This window comes from Pelobates fuscus, chromosome 5, assembly GCF_036172605.1.
Source record: "Pelobates fuscus isolate aPelFus1 chromosome 5, aPelFus1.pri, whole genome shotgun sequence".
Lineage (NCBI taxonomy): Eukaryota > Metazoa > Chordata > Amphibia > Anura > Pelobatidae > Pelobates > Pelobates fuscus.
In genome coordinates, this window is record NC_086321.1 from 96,448,312 (window position 1) to 96,465,253 (window position 16,942).

A 16,942-nucleotide genomic window follows, 5' to 3' on the forward strand; every position below is an offset into this window, starting at 1 on the left:
CTCTCTCTCCCTCCATACCTGTTCCCCATCCTCTCTCTCTCTCCCTCCATACCTATTCCCCATCCTCTCTCTCTCCCTCCATACCTGTTCCCCATCCTCTCTCTCCCTCCATACCTGTTCCCCATCCTCTCTCTCTCCCTCTATACCTGTTCCCCATCCTCTCTCTCTCCCTCCATACCTGTTCCCCATCCTCTCTCCCTCCATACCTGTCCCCCATGCTCCCTCTCTCCCTCCATACCTGTCCCCCATGCTCCCTCTCTCCCTCCATACCTGTCCCCACATGCTCCCTCTCTCCCTCCATACCTCCCACACTCTCTCCCTCCATACCTGTTCCCCACTCTCTCTCCCTCCATACCTGTCCCTCTCTCCCTCTCTCCCTCTCTCCCTCTCTCCCTCTCTCCCTCTCTCCCTCTCTCCCTCTCTCCCTCTCTCCATACCTATTCCCCATGCTCGCTCCCTCCTTACCTGCAGCTCAGTGCTGACTCCACGCCGCCCGCACAGACTTGTTGCAGGTCCCGCCCACATGCGGCGTGCTGATTGGCTGTGGGGGCTGCCGGTCTGCACTCCCGGGAGAGGTGGAGCAGGGCTCACTCTTGGCTTTGCAGAGACAGTAAGGTGCAAGGTTTGTGCTCCCACTAGACCCCCAGCGCCCGCCGCTCACCGGGGCCATGTGACCCCCTCCAGCCAGCTGTCACCACATCCCTCACAGTCTCACCGGGTGGGAGCCCATGAGTGCACACTCCGCTCTCACTGGGATTGCCTGAGTTGCTCGGCGGCTAGCGGACAGTGAGCTCACCATGGAGGACAAACTTTCCCAGGACATGGACCCAGGTACCTTCTCCGCTTCATCATCCTCATCACCTTCCTCCTCGGGCTCAGAGACCCTGTCTGAGGGGGACCCCAAAACCTCAACCGGGGGGAGCTGTACTGACTGTGACTCTGAGGGTCCCCACTCCCCCCAGCAAGGGGGAGCAGAGAGGAGAGCTGCAGGGGGGCAGGACAGAGGGGAAGAGGACGACGAGGAGGTGAGCCTAGAGCTGATATAGTGCTATGTCCTGATTTCTGCTCCTGTTTAATGCAGCATGTGTGTTCCTGTATAGACTGCAGTGGGTCTGATATTCCTGGGAGGGAAACCCATCTCTCACTGATTGCCTTGCATGCAGTATCCCTGGTACTGGCTGTGCATAGACTGACAAGACTCTCTGTGAGCATCTATAATGCATTGCAGGAGTAGTTACATTTTAACTCTGGGAATCAGATGGGAATGATGGAACATGTTACCATGCTCACACAGTTAATGTTTACCATTTATTCTTCATTACATACTGTAATCCTTACAACATGTAGCTTTTTTTTTTTCATACACATTTTTGCAAGTCTTTTGGGACAGTGTATGGTAATTAGTTGCACTTCTCTTTGATGGCTAGGGTAACCATCATCCACACAGGCTGAGCATCATGAAGTTATGTAGTCCTTATTAGCTGGAGTTCCATCACTGTTAGGTAATATCCATGTCTTGAGTATCCTCTGCGGACGTCAGAATGCTTAATACCTTCTGTTACAAGTTTAGTTTTTGTCGATAGCTCTGATTAATGATATTGGCTAACAAACGACAAGGTTGATTGATATTTTAGTGAGAAATAACTGTAATCCTAGCTCGCTATATTAAAGCTGTAACAGATGGTCATTGTGTAAGAAGTACAGTTTCAGTATGTTTTGCTTCATTTGAAAGAAGTGAGGTACTGGATACAAGATAACCATTCTGATATCACAGATCAAGAACGCTGGCAGATTAATTCACGTGTGTCCTATAAACTATTCCATACTTCACACTTGTCAAGGTTAACTCACTCTTGATTAATGTCCTCCTTTCTCTGTGGTAGTCTATTGAATGACACTGTGTAATTGCAGTTGTGTAGTGCTGGGGATAATTAGCCACAGTAAGAGGACATATTAATGACTACAGGTCTCCAGAATAAATTATGTGTTGGATAATAATAATAATAATAATAATGAGTGTCTGTTTTTATATAACTTTACTTTAGAGAAATAAAATCATTTTTAAAAATGTCACAAATTGCTTGTTTTGCTATTTCCTAAAGATCACAAACTGGATATATGTTTTCAAGTTCACTCTGTGGACAGTTATGTCCCTTGTATATATTTTTTTTTTAAGCTAAACCTACTGGGACATCTTCCTCATTCAGGTTTGCAGCATTATTCCTCTCTTATCTACTCCATCATTGTGGTTGAAGATGGCAGTTCCTATTCATTCTCTGGTGGTTCTAGTATTTTTTTTTTTTATACCCCCACCCCTACACTTAAATAAGTAATTACAGAGAATATGTAGGTTGAAGAGGATGTAGCTGGGGCTTTACTCCAAATATATATATATATATATATATATATATATATATATATATATATATATATATATATATATATATTATTCACTATAGTCACCAGAACAACTACAGCTTATTGAATTTGTTCTGGTGAGTGTAATCATTACCTTCGGGATTTTTGCTGTAAACACTGTATTTTCAGAGAAAATGCAGTGTTCACACTACAGCCTAGTGATAACTCCACTGGCCACTCCTCAGGTAGCTGTTAGAGATCCTTCCTGGGTCATGGCTGCCTAAAATGCATCCACACATTCAGTATCTCCTCCCTCTGCATGCAGACACTGAACTTTCCTCATAGATTTATTGATTCAATGCATCTCTATGAGTAGATGCTGGATGCTGATTGGCCAGGGCTGTGTTTGAATCATGCTGGCTTTGCCCCTGATCTGCCTCTTTGTCAGTCTCAGCCAATCCTATAGGGAAGCACTGTGATTGGATCAGGCTACCACTTCTGATGATGTCAGCAGACTGCTTGTTTTTCTGAGTCAAACAGCTTGCAGACCTACAGCTTCATGCTTGAATACAGTAAGATATTGCTATATTTATGGAGGCATGAGGGGCCCAGGGGGGCTAGATGGTGGTTTTAACACTATAGGGTCAGGAATACATGTTTGTGTTCCTGACCCTATAGTGTTAAAACCACCATCTTTAAGAATTGCAGTAAAAAGCTGAATACATCTCACGGGAACCATAAATGTTCATGGGATAAGTTAAACAAGTAGCACGAGCTGCAACACCTATGGATTTGCAGCAAATAGAGGAACATCAAATGTGAGTCTGTAATTTTTTTTACTTTATATTTTTGTGTTCACTATTTTAATTGTTATTAATATGTTTGTATTCATGGTGTCTGAATGTTGCATTCTTTAATGATCCATAAATATAATAAACACAAAACTTCTTTATTCAATTGTTTATTTTGATTAAAACTGTAACATTTGGAGACTGGCTGTAAATCTTTATTATGAGTTTCACAATTACAATTTAAACCATCAATATTATCAATAATAATAACCAAAACTTTTAACCATTAATCCTTTCACGACTTCACCCCCCAAAGCCAAGAGATATAAATATATATTAAAACAAAATACACCGGTCCTCCCTCCTGTGATGCCCAGGAGGGTGACTTATATCCTATAATGAGGTCATAATATAATTCATAAAATGAGGAGGGGGGAAGCTGCAGCTCAATATACTTATAAGCAGCCAACCTTGTAAATTGTTTGGCACAAGTTAAGGTGAACATTTTTTGGCGCCTTTAAATTCATACTGCCGATTTTCCCGCTGTTAGTTGCCTCGTGCAGCGTTCTGCCAATCAGGGCATTGGCCCTGAGTGTCAGCTTCCTACTACGCATGCAGCCCTGCACCCAACCCCCATTTATTTCATATTCGGTACAGAAAATAAACTACTGGCTGTAACTGTGTTTACAAATTACTTTGCTGAGAACACAGATCCTGGTTTATCTAGCAGCACAATCTAAAAGGCACATAAAGCAGTTTTGAGAGATCACTTTATCCACAGATTCTTAGTTAAAGAAAATTCTACAAGTTCAAAAATCTATAATGGAATACAGGTGGTCCTCACTTTACGACCTCCCTGTTTTACGACCAGCTCTCTAGCATAGATTTTCCCCACTTTAGAGAGCTGGTCTATGTTTGGGAAGTTTTCCCGAACACATTTTAGAAGGATTCCCTGTTCTGGTGTGTGTGTGTCTACGTTCGGGTAAATTTATATATTTAATATTGCTGCAGTTGGAATGGACGTTCCAGAGTGCACACTGAATGTTAGTAGAGGAGGATAAACTGCAGGGTATTTGAAAGAGGTTTGTGTGGTTTCTAGTTGTTTTAGTGTGAGCAGACGAGGTGAAGGGCCCTGGGTTGGGAGAGACGTCACCAGCTGCTAGAAGTGAGAGGAGAGAGAGTGATAGGAGGTGTGAATGGGTTTTATATGGGCAGGGTCTAGGGTGAGATTGGGTGGGAGCAGGAGGGAAAGAATAGAGAAATTAGAGGATGGATTAATGTGGATGTGATTAGATTAAATGGATTCCCTGCTCTGCTGCGCATGCTCTGTAGCGCATCCTCACTTACTGACCAATTCGTTTTAAGACCGTCGTAAGAACGGAACCCAGTCGATTAGTGAGGAGTGGCTGTATTTGTTGAATAAGGGTGAAAAATAACACACCCTATTAAAATATAAAAAAGAGCTTTGCATACTAATTTACTGACAAGATTGAACAGCTAAGGAAATAATTCTCCCCACCCTGCTTTTCTCTTTCTCAACCACATGTAGATCATGCCTTTTCTACCCTTCAGACTTTCTCCCCAGCTACTGAACAAGTGGTGGCTGCGCTTCTCCTTTCCTCTCGCTCCACCACTTGCCCGCTTGAGCCTGTCCCATCTTACCTTATTAGATCTCTCTCCGCGTGTCCTGTGCCTTCCTTAACACACACTTTCAACTGTTCGCTCTCTCTTCTGGCATTTTCCCTGCTGACCTTAAACATGCTACTGTATTACCTATTCTGAAAAAAAAATCCCTCACCCCATCCACCCCCTCTAACTATTGTCCCATATCCCTGCTCCCTTTTCCCTCAAAGCTTATAGAAAGACTTGTCTTTACCCGTGTGTCTCACTTCCTCAAATCAAACTCTCTCCTTAACCCTCTTCAATCTGGCTTTCGCCCCCTCCACTCTACTGAGACTCAAAGTTAATAATGACCTAATCACAGCTAAATCCAAAGGCCACTACTCCATACTAATACTTCTTGACCTCTCTGCTGCCTTTGACACTGTTGATCATGCTCTCCTTCTTCAATCTCTTCAATCACTCGGTCTCGGACACTGTCCTCTCTTGGTTTTCCTCCTATCTCTCCCAACGCTCATTCAGTGTCTCCTTTTCTGTCTCTGTTAGAGTCCCCCAAGGCTCTGTCCTTGGTCCCCTTCTATTTTCTCTTGATACTGCCTCTCTTGGCAAACGTATTGCCTCATTTGGATTCCACTACCACCTGTATGCTGATGACACCCAGATATATCTCTTCTCCCCGGACCTCTCCCTTGCCTTCCTGCAACGTGTCAATGCTTGCCTTTCCTCCATCTCTGACTGGATGTCCTCCCGCTTTCTAAATCTCAATCTCTATAAAACTGAGCTCCTTGTCTTTCCTCCTCTTTAGCTCTCCCTTTAAGTCAGTGGTATCCACATCAGTCCATCCTTGCAAACGCGCTGTCTTGGTGTCATATTTGATTCTAGCCTCCCCTTTGAGCCTCACATCCATCATGTTGCCAAATCCTGTAGATTCTATCTTAAAAACATAGCCTGCATCCGCCCCTTTCTTACGCAAGATGGTACCAAGGAGCTTGTCCATGCTCTAGTAATTTCCTGCATGGATTATTGTAACCTTCTCCTAATTGGTCTTCCTAAAAACCGTATTGCCCCGCTACAGTGTGTAATGAATGCTGCTGCCAGATGGATTTTCTTCTCTAGTCGGACCTCTCACACCTCACCCCTTTGTCAGTCCTTACATTGGCTTCCTGTATACTATAGGAGTTCATTCAAAATGCTAACCCATACCTATAAAGCATTGACCAATTCTAGCCCCTCTTATATCTCTTCAGAGATCCATAGGTATGCCCCTTTTCTGTCTCTTTCCTCTGCCTGGGACCTTCTCCTGTCCACAACTCGCACCTGTTCAGCCAACTCATGCTGCAGGACTTTTTGTGGGCAGCTCCCTTCCCATGGAACAGCCTGCCTACCACCATCAGAGTCTCCCCTAGTCTTCAATCATTTAAGAAGTGCCTTAAAACCCATCTCTTTAGGAATGCTTATGACCTCCCAGAGTAACCTCTATCTCACATACCTGTCTCTTGCTCTCTCCTGAAGGGCAGCAATCTACTCTCTCTCCTCCACATTTGCTTTACTCCCACCTTATTTGATTGCTATTACCTGTCCAGGGCCAGACTGGCCCACTGGGATACCGGGAAATTTCCCGGTGGGCCGTGGCATCTGGGGGCTGCGCATGTATGTGCCACCGGGTGGCCGGTCCGGTGGCACACACTCTGAGGGAGCATTTCTCTCTACCATGCTCCCTTGCGGTTCCTGTGCTGGGAATTGTGGGAACCACGAGGGAGCATGGTAGAGAGACATGCTCCTCCCTCCTCCTTCAGTCCTCAGCGAGTCAGCATTAGTGACGGTGATAAGAGTGTCGCCGGACCGGCGAGGCTGCCACCCGGTCCGGCGGCTCCAGCGTTTAATGCGGCCGGCCCCACTCACTCCGCTCAGGTAAATGGGAGGGGGAAATCAAACAGAGATGGAATAGGCACAGGGAAAGGAGGGGGGAAGAGAGACAGAGGTGGGAGAGTGAGACACAGAGGGAGAAAAGGGGGCAATAGAAAGATGGTGGAAGGAGGAAAATGAGACAGAGGAAGGGGGGAGAGAGAGACAGTGGGGGGGAGAGAGAGACAGTGGGGGGGAGAGAGAGACAGTGGGGGGGAGAGAGAGACAGTGGGGGGGAGAGAGAGACAGTGGGGGGGAGAGAGAGACAGTGGGGGGGAGAGAGAGACAGTGGGGGGGAGAGAGAGACAGTGGGGGGGAGAGAGAGACAGTGGGGGGGAGAGAGAGACAGTGGGGGGGAGAGAGAGACAGTGGGGGGGAGAGAGAGAGACAGTGGGGGGGAGAGAGAGAGACAGTGGGGGGGAGAGAGAGAGACAGTGGGGGGGAGAGAGAGAGACAGTGGGGGGGAGAGAGAGAGACAGTGGGGGGGAGAGAGAGAGACAGTGGGGGGGGAGAGAGAGAGACAGTGGGGGGGGAGAGAGAGAGACAGTGGGGGGGGAGAGAGAGAGACAGTGGGGGGGGAGAGAGAGAGACAGTGGGGGGGGAGAGAGAGAGACAGTGGGGGGGGAGAGAGAGAGACAGTGGGGGGGGAGAGAGAGAGACAGTGGGGGGGGAGAGAGAGAGACAGTGGGGGGGGAGAGAGAGAGACAGTGGGGGGGGAGAGAGAGAGACAGTGGGGGGGGGGAGAGAGAGAGACAGTGGGGGGTGGGAGAGAGAGAGACAGTGGGGGGTGGGAGAGAGAGAGACAGTGGGGGGTGGGAGAGAGAGAGACAGTGGGGGGTGGGAGAGAGAGAGACAGTGGGGGGTGGGAGAGAGAGAGACAGTGGGGGGTGGGAGAGAGAGAGACAGTGGGGGGTGGGAGAGAGAGAGACAGTGGGGGGTGGGAGAGAGAGAGACAGTGGGGGGTGGGAGAGAGAGAGACAGTGGGGGGTGGGAGAGAGAGAGACAGTGGGGGGTGGGAGAGAGAGAGACAGTGGGGGGTGGGAGAGAGAGAGACAGTGGGGGGTGGGAGAGAGAGAGACAGTGGGGGGTGGGAGAGAGAGAGACAGTGGGGGGTGGGAGAGAGAGAGAGACAGTGGGGGGGAGAGAGAGAGAGACAGTGGGGGGGAGAGAGAGAGACACAGTAGGGGGGAGAGAGAGAGACACAGTAGTGGGGGGGAGAGAGAGAGACAGTAGTGGGGGGGAGAGAGAGAGACAGTAGTGGGGGGGAGAGAGAGAGACAGTAGTGGGGGGGAGAGAGAGAGACAGTAGTGGGGGGGAGAGAGAGAGACAGTAGTGGGGGGGAGAGAGAGAGACAGTAGTGGGGGGGAGAGAGAGAGACAGTAGTGGGGGGGAGAGAGAGAGACAGTAGTGGGGGGGAGAGAGAGAGACAGTAGTGGGGGGGAGAGAGAGAGACAGTAGTGGGGGGGAGAGAGAGAGACAGTAGTGGGGGGGGGGAGAGAGCAAGAGACAGAGGGGAAGAGACATACACAAGGGGAGGGGAAGAGAGAAACAGACGGAGAAAAAGAGTCAGAGGGGTAAGAGAGAGACTGGGAAGGAGAGGGGAGACACCTCCCCCCCCCCCCCCCCCAAACGAGGCTCTACCCTGCCAGCCGGTCTCCCTCCCCGTTTCACAGCAGCCGGCTCCTCTGCGTCCTTCTCGCACGAGCACAGAGCGTTGCCGCGGTTACCACGGCAATGCTCCGGCTCTCACGAGAGTGAACTCTAGCCTTGGAGCTATGGGCTAGAGTTCACTCTCACCACTGCGACCACCATGAATTCCTGGTGGTCGCAGTGTTGAGAGTGAACTCTAGCCCCATAGACACACTGCCCCCACACACACACCATACACATTCACACATTGCCCCCTACACACATACACAGCCCCCCCCACACACTACACCCCCCCCCCACACACACACACACACATACACTGCACCCCTCACACATTGCACCACTGCTCCTATACACTACTACAGCCCTATATCCCAGCAGACCCCAGGTAAGTTGTCAAACTGTTCTTAAACGGTTTGACTACTTACTCTGTGAGGGGGTCCCGGCACTCCTTGCACCATAACCACTACACAGAGCAGTAGTGGTTATTGTGCATGGATTTTTTCTTTAAATAATCTACAAGTGCCCCTCCCGGGATCAGGCTCTGGATCCTCCACTGGTATATGACATGTATATTAATGTGTGTATGAGAGAGAGAGAGATCTCTATCTAATTATGCCTATTATATTTACACATATATTAATGTACATTTATATATGCATAATACACAGAGAAATGTCATTAATATGTACCAAAGGTAATAAGCAGCTATTGGCCGAGTCTTGTTGCTTGGTGCATACTCCAGCACAGTAACATATTTAAAGTGAAGAGCGCACCCACAGGACTTCAGAATAAACAAGATAACGTCAATTTGTTACAGTTGTGCCCTACATACATTCACCATTTCAGCCCCATTACCAAGCTTTCCTTAATATGTCAAGGTAGTTGGACTGAAACATAGATTACATGCAAAGGCACGTCTGCTTAAAATAAATCAGCACTTTTGTTTATTTTGAAGCCTATGAGTGCTTTTTTTTTTACGTTTGAGTAATTTTTAATTTTAAGTTCTCTTTTCTAACTCTGTATCTGCACACTATGCTGGCGCGACGCATTATGGGGATGGTAAATATTTTTTTCCAGGGCTGCTTTTAATTCCCAGTCCGGCCCTGTACCTGTCCCAATCTGTTTTATACCCCACCTCCTATAGACTGTAAGCTCGTTTGAGCAGGGTCCTCTTCAACCTATTGTTCCTGTAAATTTTCTTGTAATTGTCCTATTTATAGTTAAATCCCCCCGCTTATAATATTATAAAAGTGCTACGGAATCTGTTGGCGCTATATAAATGGCGATTATAATAAGAAAAAAATTAGCAATATGTTTGCTACATGTTATAAATCTGTCTATAACTTAGAATCATGAATAAAAAAAATAAATGGTGCGGCCCACTCAGACTACAAAACAATACAAAAAACAAAGAAGGCTACTAAAATGCCTAACTAAGTATAAATATGGGGATTTGGTTCCGCCATATGGCCATATGTTGTTAAGCCCACCACTACTTTCAAAGTACCCCATTATTGGTGGGTCCTACACTACAATGTGGGAGACAAATAAATAGTAATAGTGTTATAAATAAAACAGTGTTAAATACTAGTAAGAGCATACAAACATAAGTAACATGAGTATACAAACATAAGTGATGAAAGCAATTAAAAACAGTGTTAAAACTAAATAATTAATGTGTTAGTGCTGAAAATGAGTATACTCACTAATGCAGATGACTGTGCTCACTGGAAAAAATAATAAAAGTGACTTGACTACTGATAAACTCCTCCTTAATATACACACCTGTGGCCACCTCTAAAGGAGACCCCCCAGCTTCAGAGTCCCTGTGACAAACTAAACAACTTAAAGGACCACTCTAGTGCCAGGAAAACATACTCGTTTTCCTGGCACTAGAGTGCCCTGAGGGTGCCCCCACCCTCAGGGACCCACTCCCGCCGGGCTCTGGGGGGGAGGAAGGGGTTAAACTTGCCTCTTTCTCCAGCTCTACTCCTCCTCTCCTTCTTCCTTGCGATGTCATCGGCTGAATGCGCATGCGCAGCAGGAGCCGCGCTCACATTCAGCCGGTCGCATTGGAAAGCATTTACAATGCTTTCCTATGGACGCTTGCGTGCTCTCACTGTGATTTTCACAGTGAGAAGCACGCAAGCGCCTCTAGCGGCTGTCAATGAGACAGCCACTAGAGGTTTTGGAGGCTGGATTAACCCTCAGTATAAACATAGCAGTTGAAAACTGAAACTGCTATGTTTATAAAAAAAAAAAAAGGGTTGATCCTAGAGGGACCTGGCACCCAGACCACCTCATTAAGCTGAAGTGGTCTGGGTGCCTAGAGTGGTCATTTAAACTCTGAAATGACTGTAACAGAGATATTTGAACTTATCAATAACAGGGAAAAAGAGGCAGAGGGGGAAGAGAGAGAGACTGGGAAGGAGAGGGGAGACACCCCCCCTCCCCCCTTCACGAGGCTCTCCCCTGCAGCTGGTCTCCCTTCCCTGTTCCACAGCAGCCGGCTGGCAGGGGAGAGGGGAGAGGGGCGGGGGGGGGGGGGGGGGGTGTCTCCCCTCTCCTTCCCAGTCTCTCTCTTTAAGCTGGTAAAGCACCAGGGCCTAATGAGTTAATAAGTTATATTACAAATCATCTTTTTCTATTATTTTGATAACACATTTAATTAAACTATTTAATGCATATTGCTTTAAAGGTAGTGTGTTGGAAGAAACTTTTTTTTCTCATTGTCACCTTACCAAAGCTGGGAAAAGAGCCAGGTAGATGTTCCAACGTTTGCCCAATTTCTGTAATAAATAACACCACCAAACTATATACCAAAGTTCTAGCAAATAGATTGACCAAGATTGTCCATTCTATTATTAACAATGACCAAGTAGGTTTTGTCAAGGGTAAGCAGGCCTTGACAAGGATGTCCTTTGTCTCAACTTTTATTTGTTTTGGCAATGGAGCCTTGAGCTGAACCTATCGGAAAAACTCCCTAAATATAAGGTATATCAGGTAAAGACCGGGTTTATTAAAAAATATATTTTTGCAGATGACGTGATATTATCATTAACTAATCCAACTGTATCTATTAAACTACTCCATTCTATTCTGCAACAATTTGGAGAGATTTGTTATTACAAACTTAACTCCCATAAAACTCAAGCACTGCCTTTCAATATTGCATGGTCTGATCACACTGATTTAAAAAGTGAATTTCCTTTCACTTGGAGAGAATCTTGCTTATTATGTTTGGGGATTAACTTGAGTACGAATTGTTTTTTTTTTTTTTTTTTAAATGCATGCTGGCAGCTTAACAAACATTTGACCAGATCTTAATATAGTCACAAAAACGACTTTTTAGCTTAATAAAATAATTTTTCATGTTTCTGAAGTCTCATTGCTCAATTCTCTGCCTTTTAGGAGTTAAATCACTTTTGATCCTGTCCATGCAGCCTAGTCACACCCCTCCTGGCTGTGACTCAATTTTTTAAATGCATGCTGGCAGCTTAACAAACATTTGACCAGATCTTAATATAGTCACAAAAACGACTTTTTAGCTTAATAAAATAATTTTTCATGTTTCTGAAGTCTCATTGCTCAATTCTCTGCCTTTTAGGAGTTAAATCACTTTTGATCCTGTCCATGCAGCCCTAGTCACACCCCTCCTGGCTGTGACTCACACAGCCTGCATGAAAAAATGGTTTCATTTTCAGATCAGATGTTTCCCTGCTTTGTAAATTTGACTTTAAAGGGACACTATAGTCACCCAGACCACTTCATCTCAAGTCTTTAACCCTTCAGATGTAAACATAACAGTTTCAGAGAAACTGCTATGTTTACATTTGGGGTTAATCCAGCCTCTGGTGGTTGTCTTCCGGACAGCCACTAGAGGTGCATCTGCGACGCTGGATGCAAATTTCCTATGGACTCTTTGAATGCACGCGCGGCACTTGCCGCGCATGCGCATTCGGCTCCACTGACGTCAGACGTGGGAGCTGACGTCGGACAGGGAAGGAGAGGTCGCCAGCTCCAGGCTGGAGCCCAGTGCTGGAATAAGGTAGGCTGTTGAAGGGATTTTAACTCCTTCAGCGCTACGGGAGGGGGACCTTGAGGGTGGGGGATCCCTCAAGGAACTATAGGGTCAGGAAAACTGCTTTGTTTTCCTGACACTATAGTGATCCTTTAATCGCACACAGGAGGCTACTGCAAGGTCTATAAAGCTATTAACAGTGCAGGGGATAAGACTAAATTAAACAGACTGTGCAATAAAGGAAGTATAAACATTAGATCTTACTTTACAGGAAATGTTTAGGAATGCTGTACAAGCCACACACAGGGAGGTGTGACTAGGGCTGCATTAACAAAGCTCTCAAATGTCACAGAATTGAGCAGTGAGACTACAGGGGCATGATGTATACACCAAAACCTCATCATTAAGCTAAAGCTGCTTTGGTGACTATATTGTTCCTTTACAAAAGAATTCGCAAGATGGCTTGATCTTACATTTGTTTAGTTATTTAAGATTTAGTTCAATTAAGATGACCATCCTTCCAAAGATTTTATTTTAAAAGAGCTCTTCCTTTTTATCTTGTTCTGCAGTAATTTAAGACAGCGCTCTGGTGTTATGTGTGATTTACAGGTAAAGGCACCGGGCACATTAAGGGTTAATGTAAGCACTTTTTGTGCTTCCTTGTGTGGATGTCTCTTTGAATACTGGAATGCTATAAGTTGTTGAGAAATGGGTTGGCAGGAAACTGAGAATATTCTGGTGCCTGTTGACTTAGTGGCATCATGTGAAACAGTAATTTTTCGTTCTTATCAGCTATATACTCTGAATCCAATTCAGTGCTATATGGAGGATCCAAAAAGCTTCAGATCCCGGTGCAGTCTATCCAAGCAGGGGACTTCAGTCATGCTACCCGTAGTTTCCACTAGACTTAATGTAGGACTAAACCAGAACTGCCCAGAGGGTAAATACCCAGTCCAATCTCAACAGTAGTGTAGTTGCCAAAAAATAATAAAAAAGCCTTTATTGAAATCTATTAAAAACCTGGGTTATCAGTGATGGACAGAATAATATAGGGAGAAATATGTATGGTAGGAACAGGGCTAGTCAAGAGCCTAATAGCCAAAAGGAACCCTCACAAAAAACAGAGAGGGGATAGAAGGCAATATGTACCCCCATACATAACTCAGGTAACAAAGCAGTAGGAGAGAACAGGGAAAGGGAGAAACACACACTCCCAACCAAACAGTAGTGCTATGCTAATACCCTATCTCCTATAAAAAAAACCTTCGTGGGTGTTCTAATCTAAATGCTGTCATAACATCTGAAGCCCCAGGTTACACACACATGCTAGAAAAACATAAATGAAAAGAGTATTAAAAACACAGAAGAGGGGGCGTGGTCTGCGGTAGGAGCGAGCTGGAAGTGTCCGAGTGAAGCTCCGCCGGGATCACCAGACCAACAGCACATAATAGCTGTAAAATTGAAAATTACCTCGTACACGCCTGCGGGGGAACCCGGGATGGACAAGCGGGCCCCGAAAAAGCAATCAAACAAGCTCATGGACCAGGGCGCCACGGTGTCGGACCTCTTTGCGGCCTCCCGCGTTGTGAGGCATACCACCCAAGATGGCGGACGGGAGAGCACTGGAGGGCCTCGATCTCCATCCAGCCCGGGCTCCAGCATGGCACAAGGACCCCAAGAACCGGATGCCAAACAGATACTGGCGACCTTGGCGGAGGTAAGAACCTATCTGGCCACAGAAATAGCCAGGAATACCGCCGAAGTTAAGGCGGAGATTCACACGCTGGGGACTAGAACAGCTGCCCTGGAACAGCGTGTAGAATCCACGGTAGAGGCTTACAATGCGGCCGCTACTCAAATTAACCTCTTGACAACCAGGTTGGCGGCGGCCGAATCTGCATTAGATGATCTGGGTAACCGCTCACGCAGGAACAACATAAGGTTGCGGGGTTTGCCTGAACAGGAGGGGGAAGACTCCCTGATTGCAGTGGTCTCCTCCATATTTAAGCCGCTCCTCCCAGATATACCGGAAAGCCACTGGCATATAGAGAGAGCGCACCGTGCACTGCGCGCCCGCCGGGCAACTGATAACAGGCCCAGGGATGTCATCATCAAGTTTCAATACTTTCAAACGAAAGACGCTTTGATGAGGCGCGGAAGGGAAGGCCAAATTAAGTACAAAGGAGCTGAACTGGCCTTGTATCAGGACTTAACGCCGGACACCTTGAGACAGCGGCGGGAATGGCGACCTATCACGGAATTACTTCAGAGGCACTCCATTAAATATGCGTGGGGCCATCCGTTCCGTCTGATGGCCTTTAAGGATGTGCGCACTAAGATCCTGCACCCGGGCGGCGACCCAGTGTCATTTCTGCATGAGCTAGGGGTGCAGGACACGGGAGGAATTACGTTTCCGGATGCAGCGACGGTGCATACCCTCCCCCGAGATTGGTACACGGCGGGCGAGTGAGGTTAGAAGGGTATTTTCTCCTGGCTTGAGGCCAGTTTGTGGAGGGGATGCCCTCCAAAAGAACTGGCTGGCAAGGGGGTGTTCAGCATCCTAATTTTGGGTGGAGGGGGTTTTTATTTGCGGGCACTTTTTTTCTTTTTTTTCTCTATTTTTCTATTTTTGGTGTTGGGGCTTTTCCACCCACTGAGACCATTTTTTTCACTCTGCTCGAGGTTATCTTTCGGGGGCGGGCTCCTTTTTGCTGTGGGGAGGGTTAGGGCTTACGCCCCTTGCAGGGAATCCTTGCGGTGATGAATGGGGCGGTATTCCTATTGTTCGGCCCCTTTGGGGTCCTGAGCCCAGCATTGAATCCTACCCACACCTAGACTGTGCCTGCAGCACGGCGCAGATACAGGATTGTATATCGACACTTTGAATGTTGAACCGGGGCCTAGATTTAGATTTTCTAACATAGCCGACGGGTGGCGGGGTGGATTGCGGCGGGGAGATAGAAATGTAGATAAATTGTTTTTATGGCTCCACAACTATTGTTTTGTCACTGTATGATCCACTTCTAAACCCCCCTTCAGGTCTCTATATTTTTTCAGGGTTGTTTTATTTATTTATTGCTACAAAGTATTAACCGAAGTTGGCTGTTAAGATATGTGGTGGTAGGTGGATGGGAGATACTAAAAATTTTAATTTTCCGCATGCGTCTATAGCGCCGCTAATGGGTGCAGTAGCTTGGAGGACTTCTCAACTATGTTGAAAGGCGCGGGATCTGAGAGTTAATGGTGGGAGGTCGGATCTCCTGAGTCCAAGCCGTCCCGCTTCCCGTCTCCGCTTTAGGTTACTGTGCCGGATTTTCTGGGCTCCATGGTTTTCATGGGGTGAGAAATAATACTATGACGTCCGCACCTTGGTTATACTGGTCGGGCTTACTTGGGCGTTTAGAACTCTACTGATATATTGGATGGCTCCATTAAGCTTACTGGGGGATCGGGATGCCGAGGGGATAGTGGGGCGGGCGACTTGCTGGGGGATAGGGGAAGATCGGGAAGGAGCGCAAGTGCAAACATAAAAACCCCTGGCGGATTGTTGGGGGATGTCCTTACTAGATTGCTACTAGATTGCTAATATATGTTAGAATGCGGCCTCATTACAAATTTGGGTTGGTCTGGGACCCTGTTCCTGTGTAACCTTTGAGGAATTCTGGTGGGACAGGGACTCACACCCCACATAGGCCTGGCTTTTGGTAAGACCAGGCACCAGTTGTATATAATATGTTTCTCAAATCTTCTTTCTTTATTCTACCTTATTCTTCTCCCCTTTTTTATTTATCTTTTCCCTACACTATCTTTCCTTGGAGGAAGGTTTAGGGGCGGTACCCATATGGAATGGCCGGAGACTAACTGAAGTCCACCTGCTGGATGAGAGAGCTCATTCGAAGACAGGGACCAGGGTGACTGGTAAGAAAGCATTGATTGGCGCTATGTATACTGAACAGGCTAGAACGAGCTGGCACAGGATATTCCTTCCGTTCGTTACTACCATAACTGAGTCCTATTTAGAGCGCTTGCTTAACAATGTGACTTTTCATAACTTAACCCATAGGGCAGATCCATGCCGGTGAAGATATTGTCCTTGAATGTTAAAGGACTCAACGCACCTAAAAAAACGACGCCTCATGTTTAGAGATCTAAAAAGATTAAACCCCGATATAGCTTTCCTGCAGGAGACACACATTCAGGCGTCGGCGAGGTTTGCGCTTAGGGACCACACATACCGCACCACATATGAGTCTAGAGCTCTCAATAAGAGGAATGGAGTTGCTATTCTGATTCATCACAGATGCCCACTCACTGTTTCGAAGGTACACACAGACTCGGGAGGCCGCTTTGTACTTCTGTCGGGAACACTATATTCCCACAGTGTACATATTCTCAATCTTTATGGCCCGAACGACCCTACTAAGGTGTTCTGGTCGGAACTAACGCAGGTAATCAATGCTTTGCCACATGGAATGGTAATAGTAGGGGGCGATTTTAACGCAGCTCCGTGCCCAGCGAGAGACAGGGGACCTGGTAAAAATCTCCCTAGATCACATAAAAGGGGCGGGCAGGACAAATTACTACACACTTTTAT

At 46.7% G+C, this 16,942-nt stretch overlaps 1 protein-coding gene across 1 annotated transcript in view; it reads left to right on the forward strand.

The window, feature by feature from the left end:
• The first annotated feature begins 610 nt into the window (after positions 1-610).
• MAST4 (microtubule associated serine/threonine kinase family member 4) overlaps positions 611-16,942 on the forward strand; it is a 503,913-nt gene continuing 487,581 nt past the window's right edge. Inside the window, exon 1 of the mRNA XM_063454083.1 lies at positions 611-1,025. Coding sequence (XP_063310153.1) covers positions 798-1,025 — 228 coding nt within the window. The 5' untranslated portion in view covers positions 611-797. The remainder of the gene's footprint in view (positions 1,026-16,942) is intronic.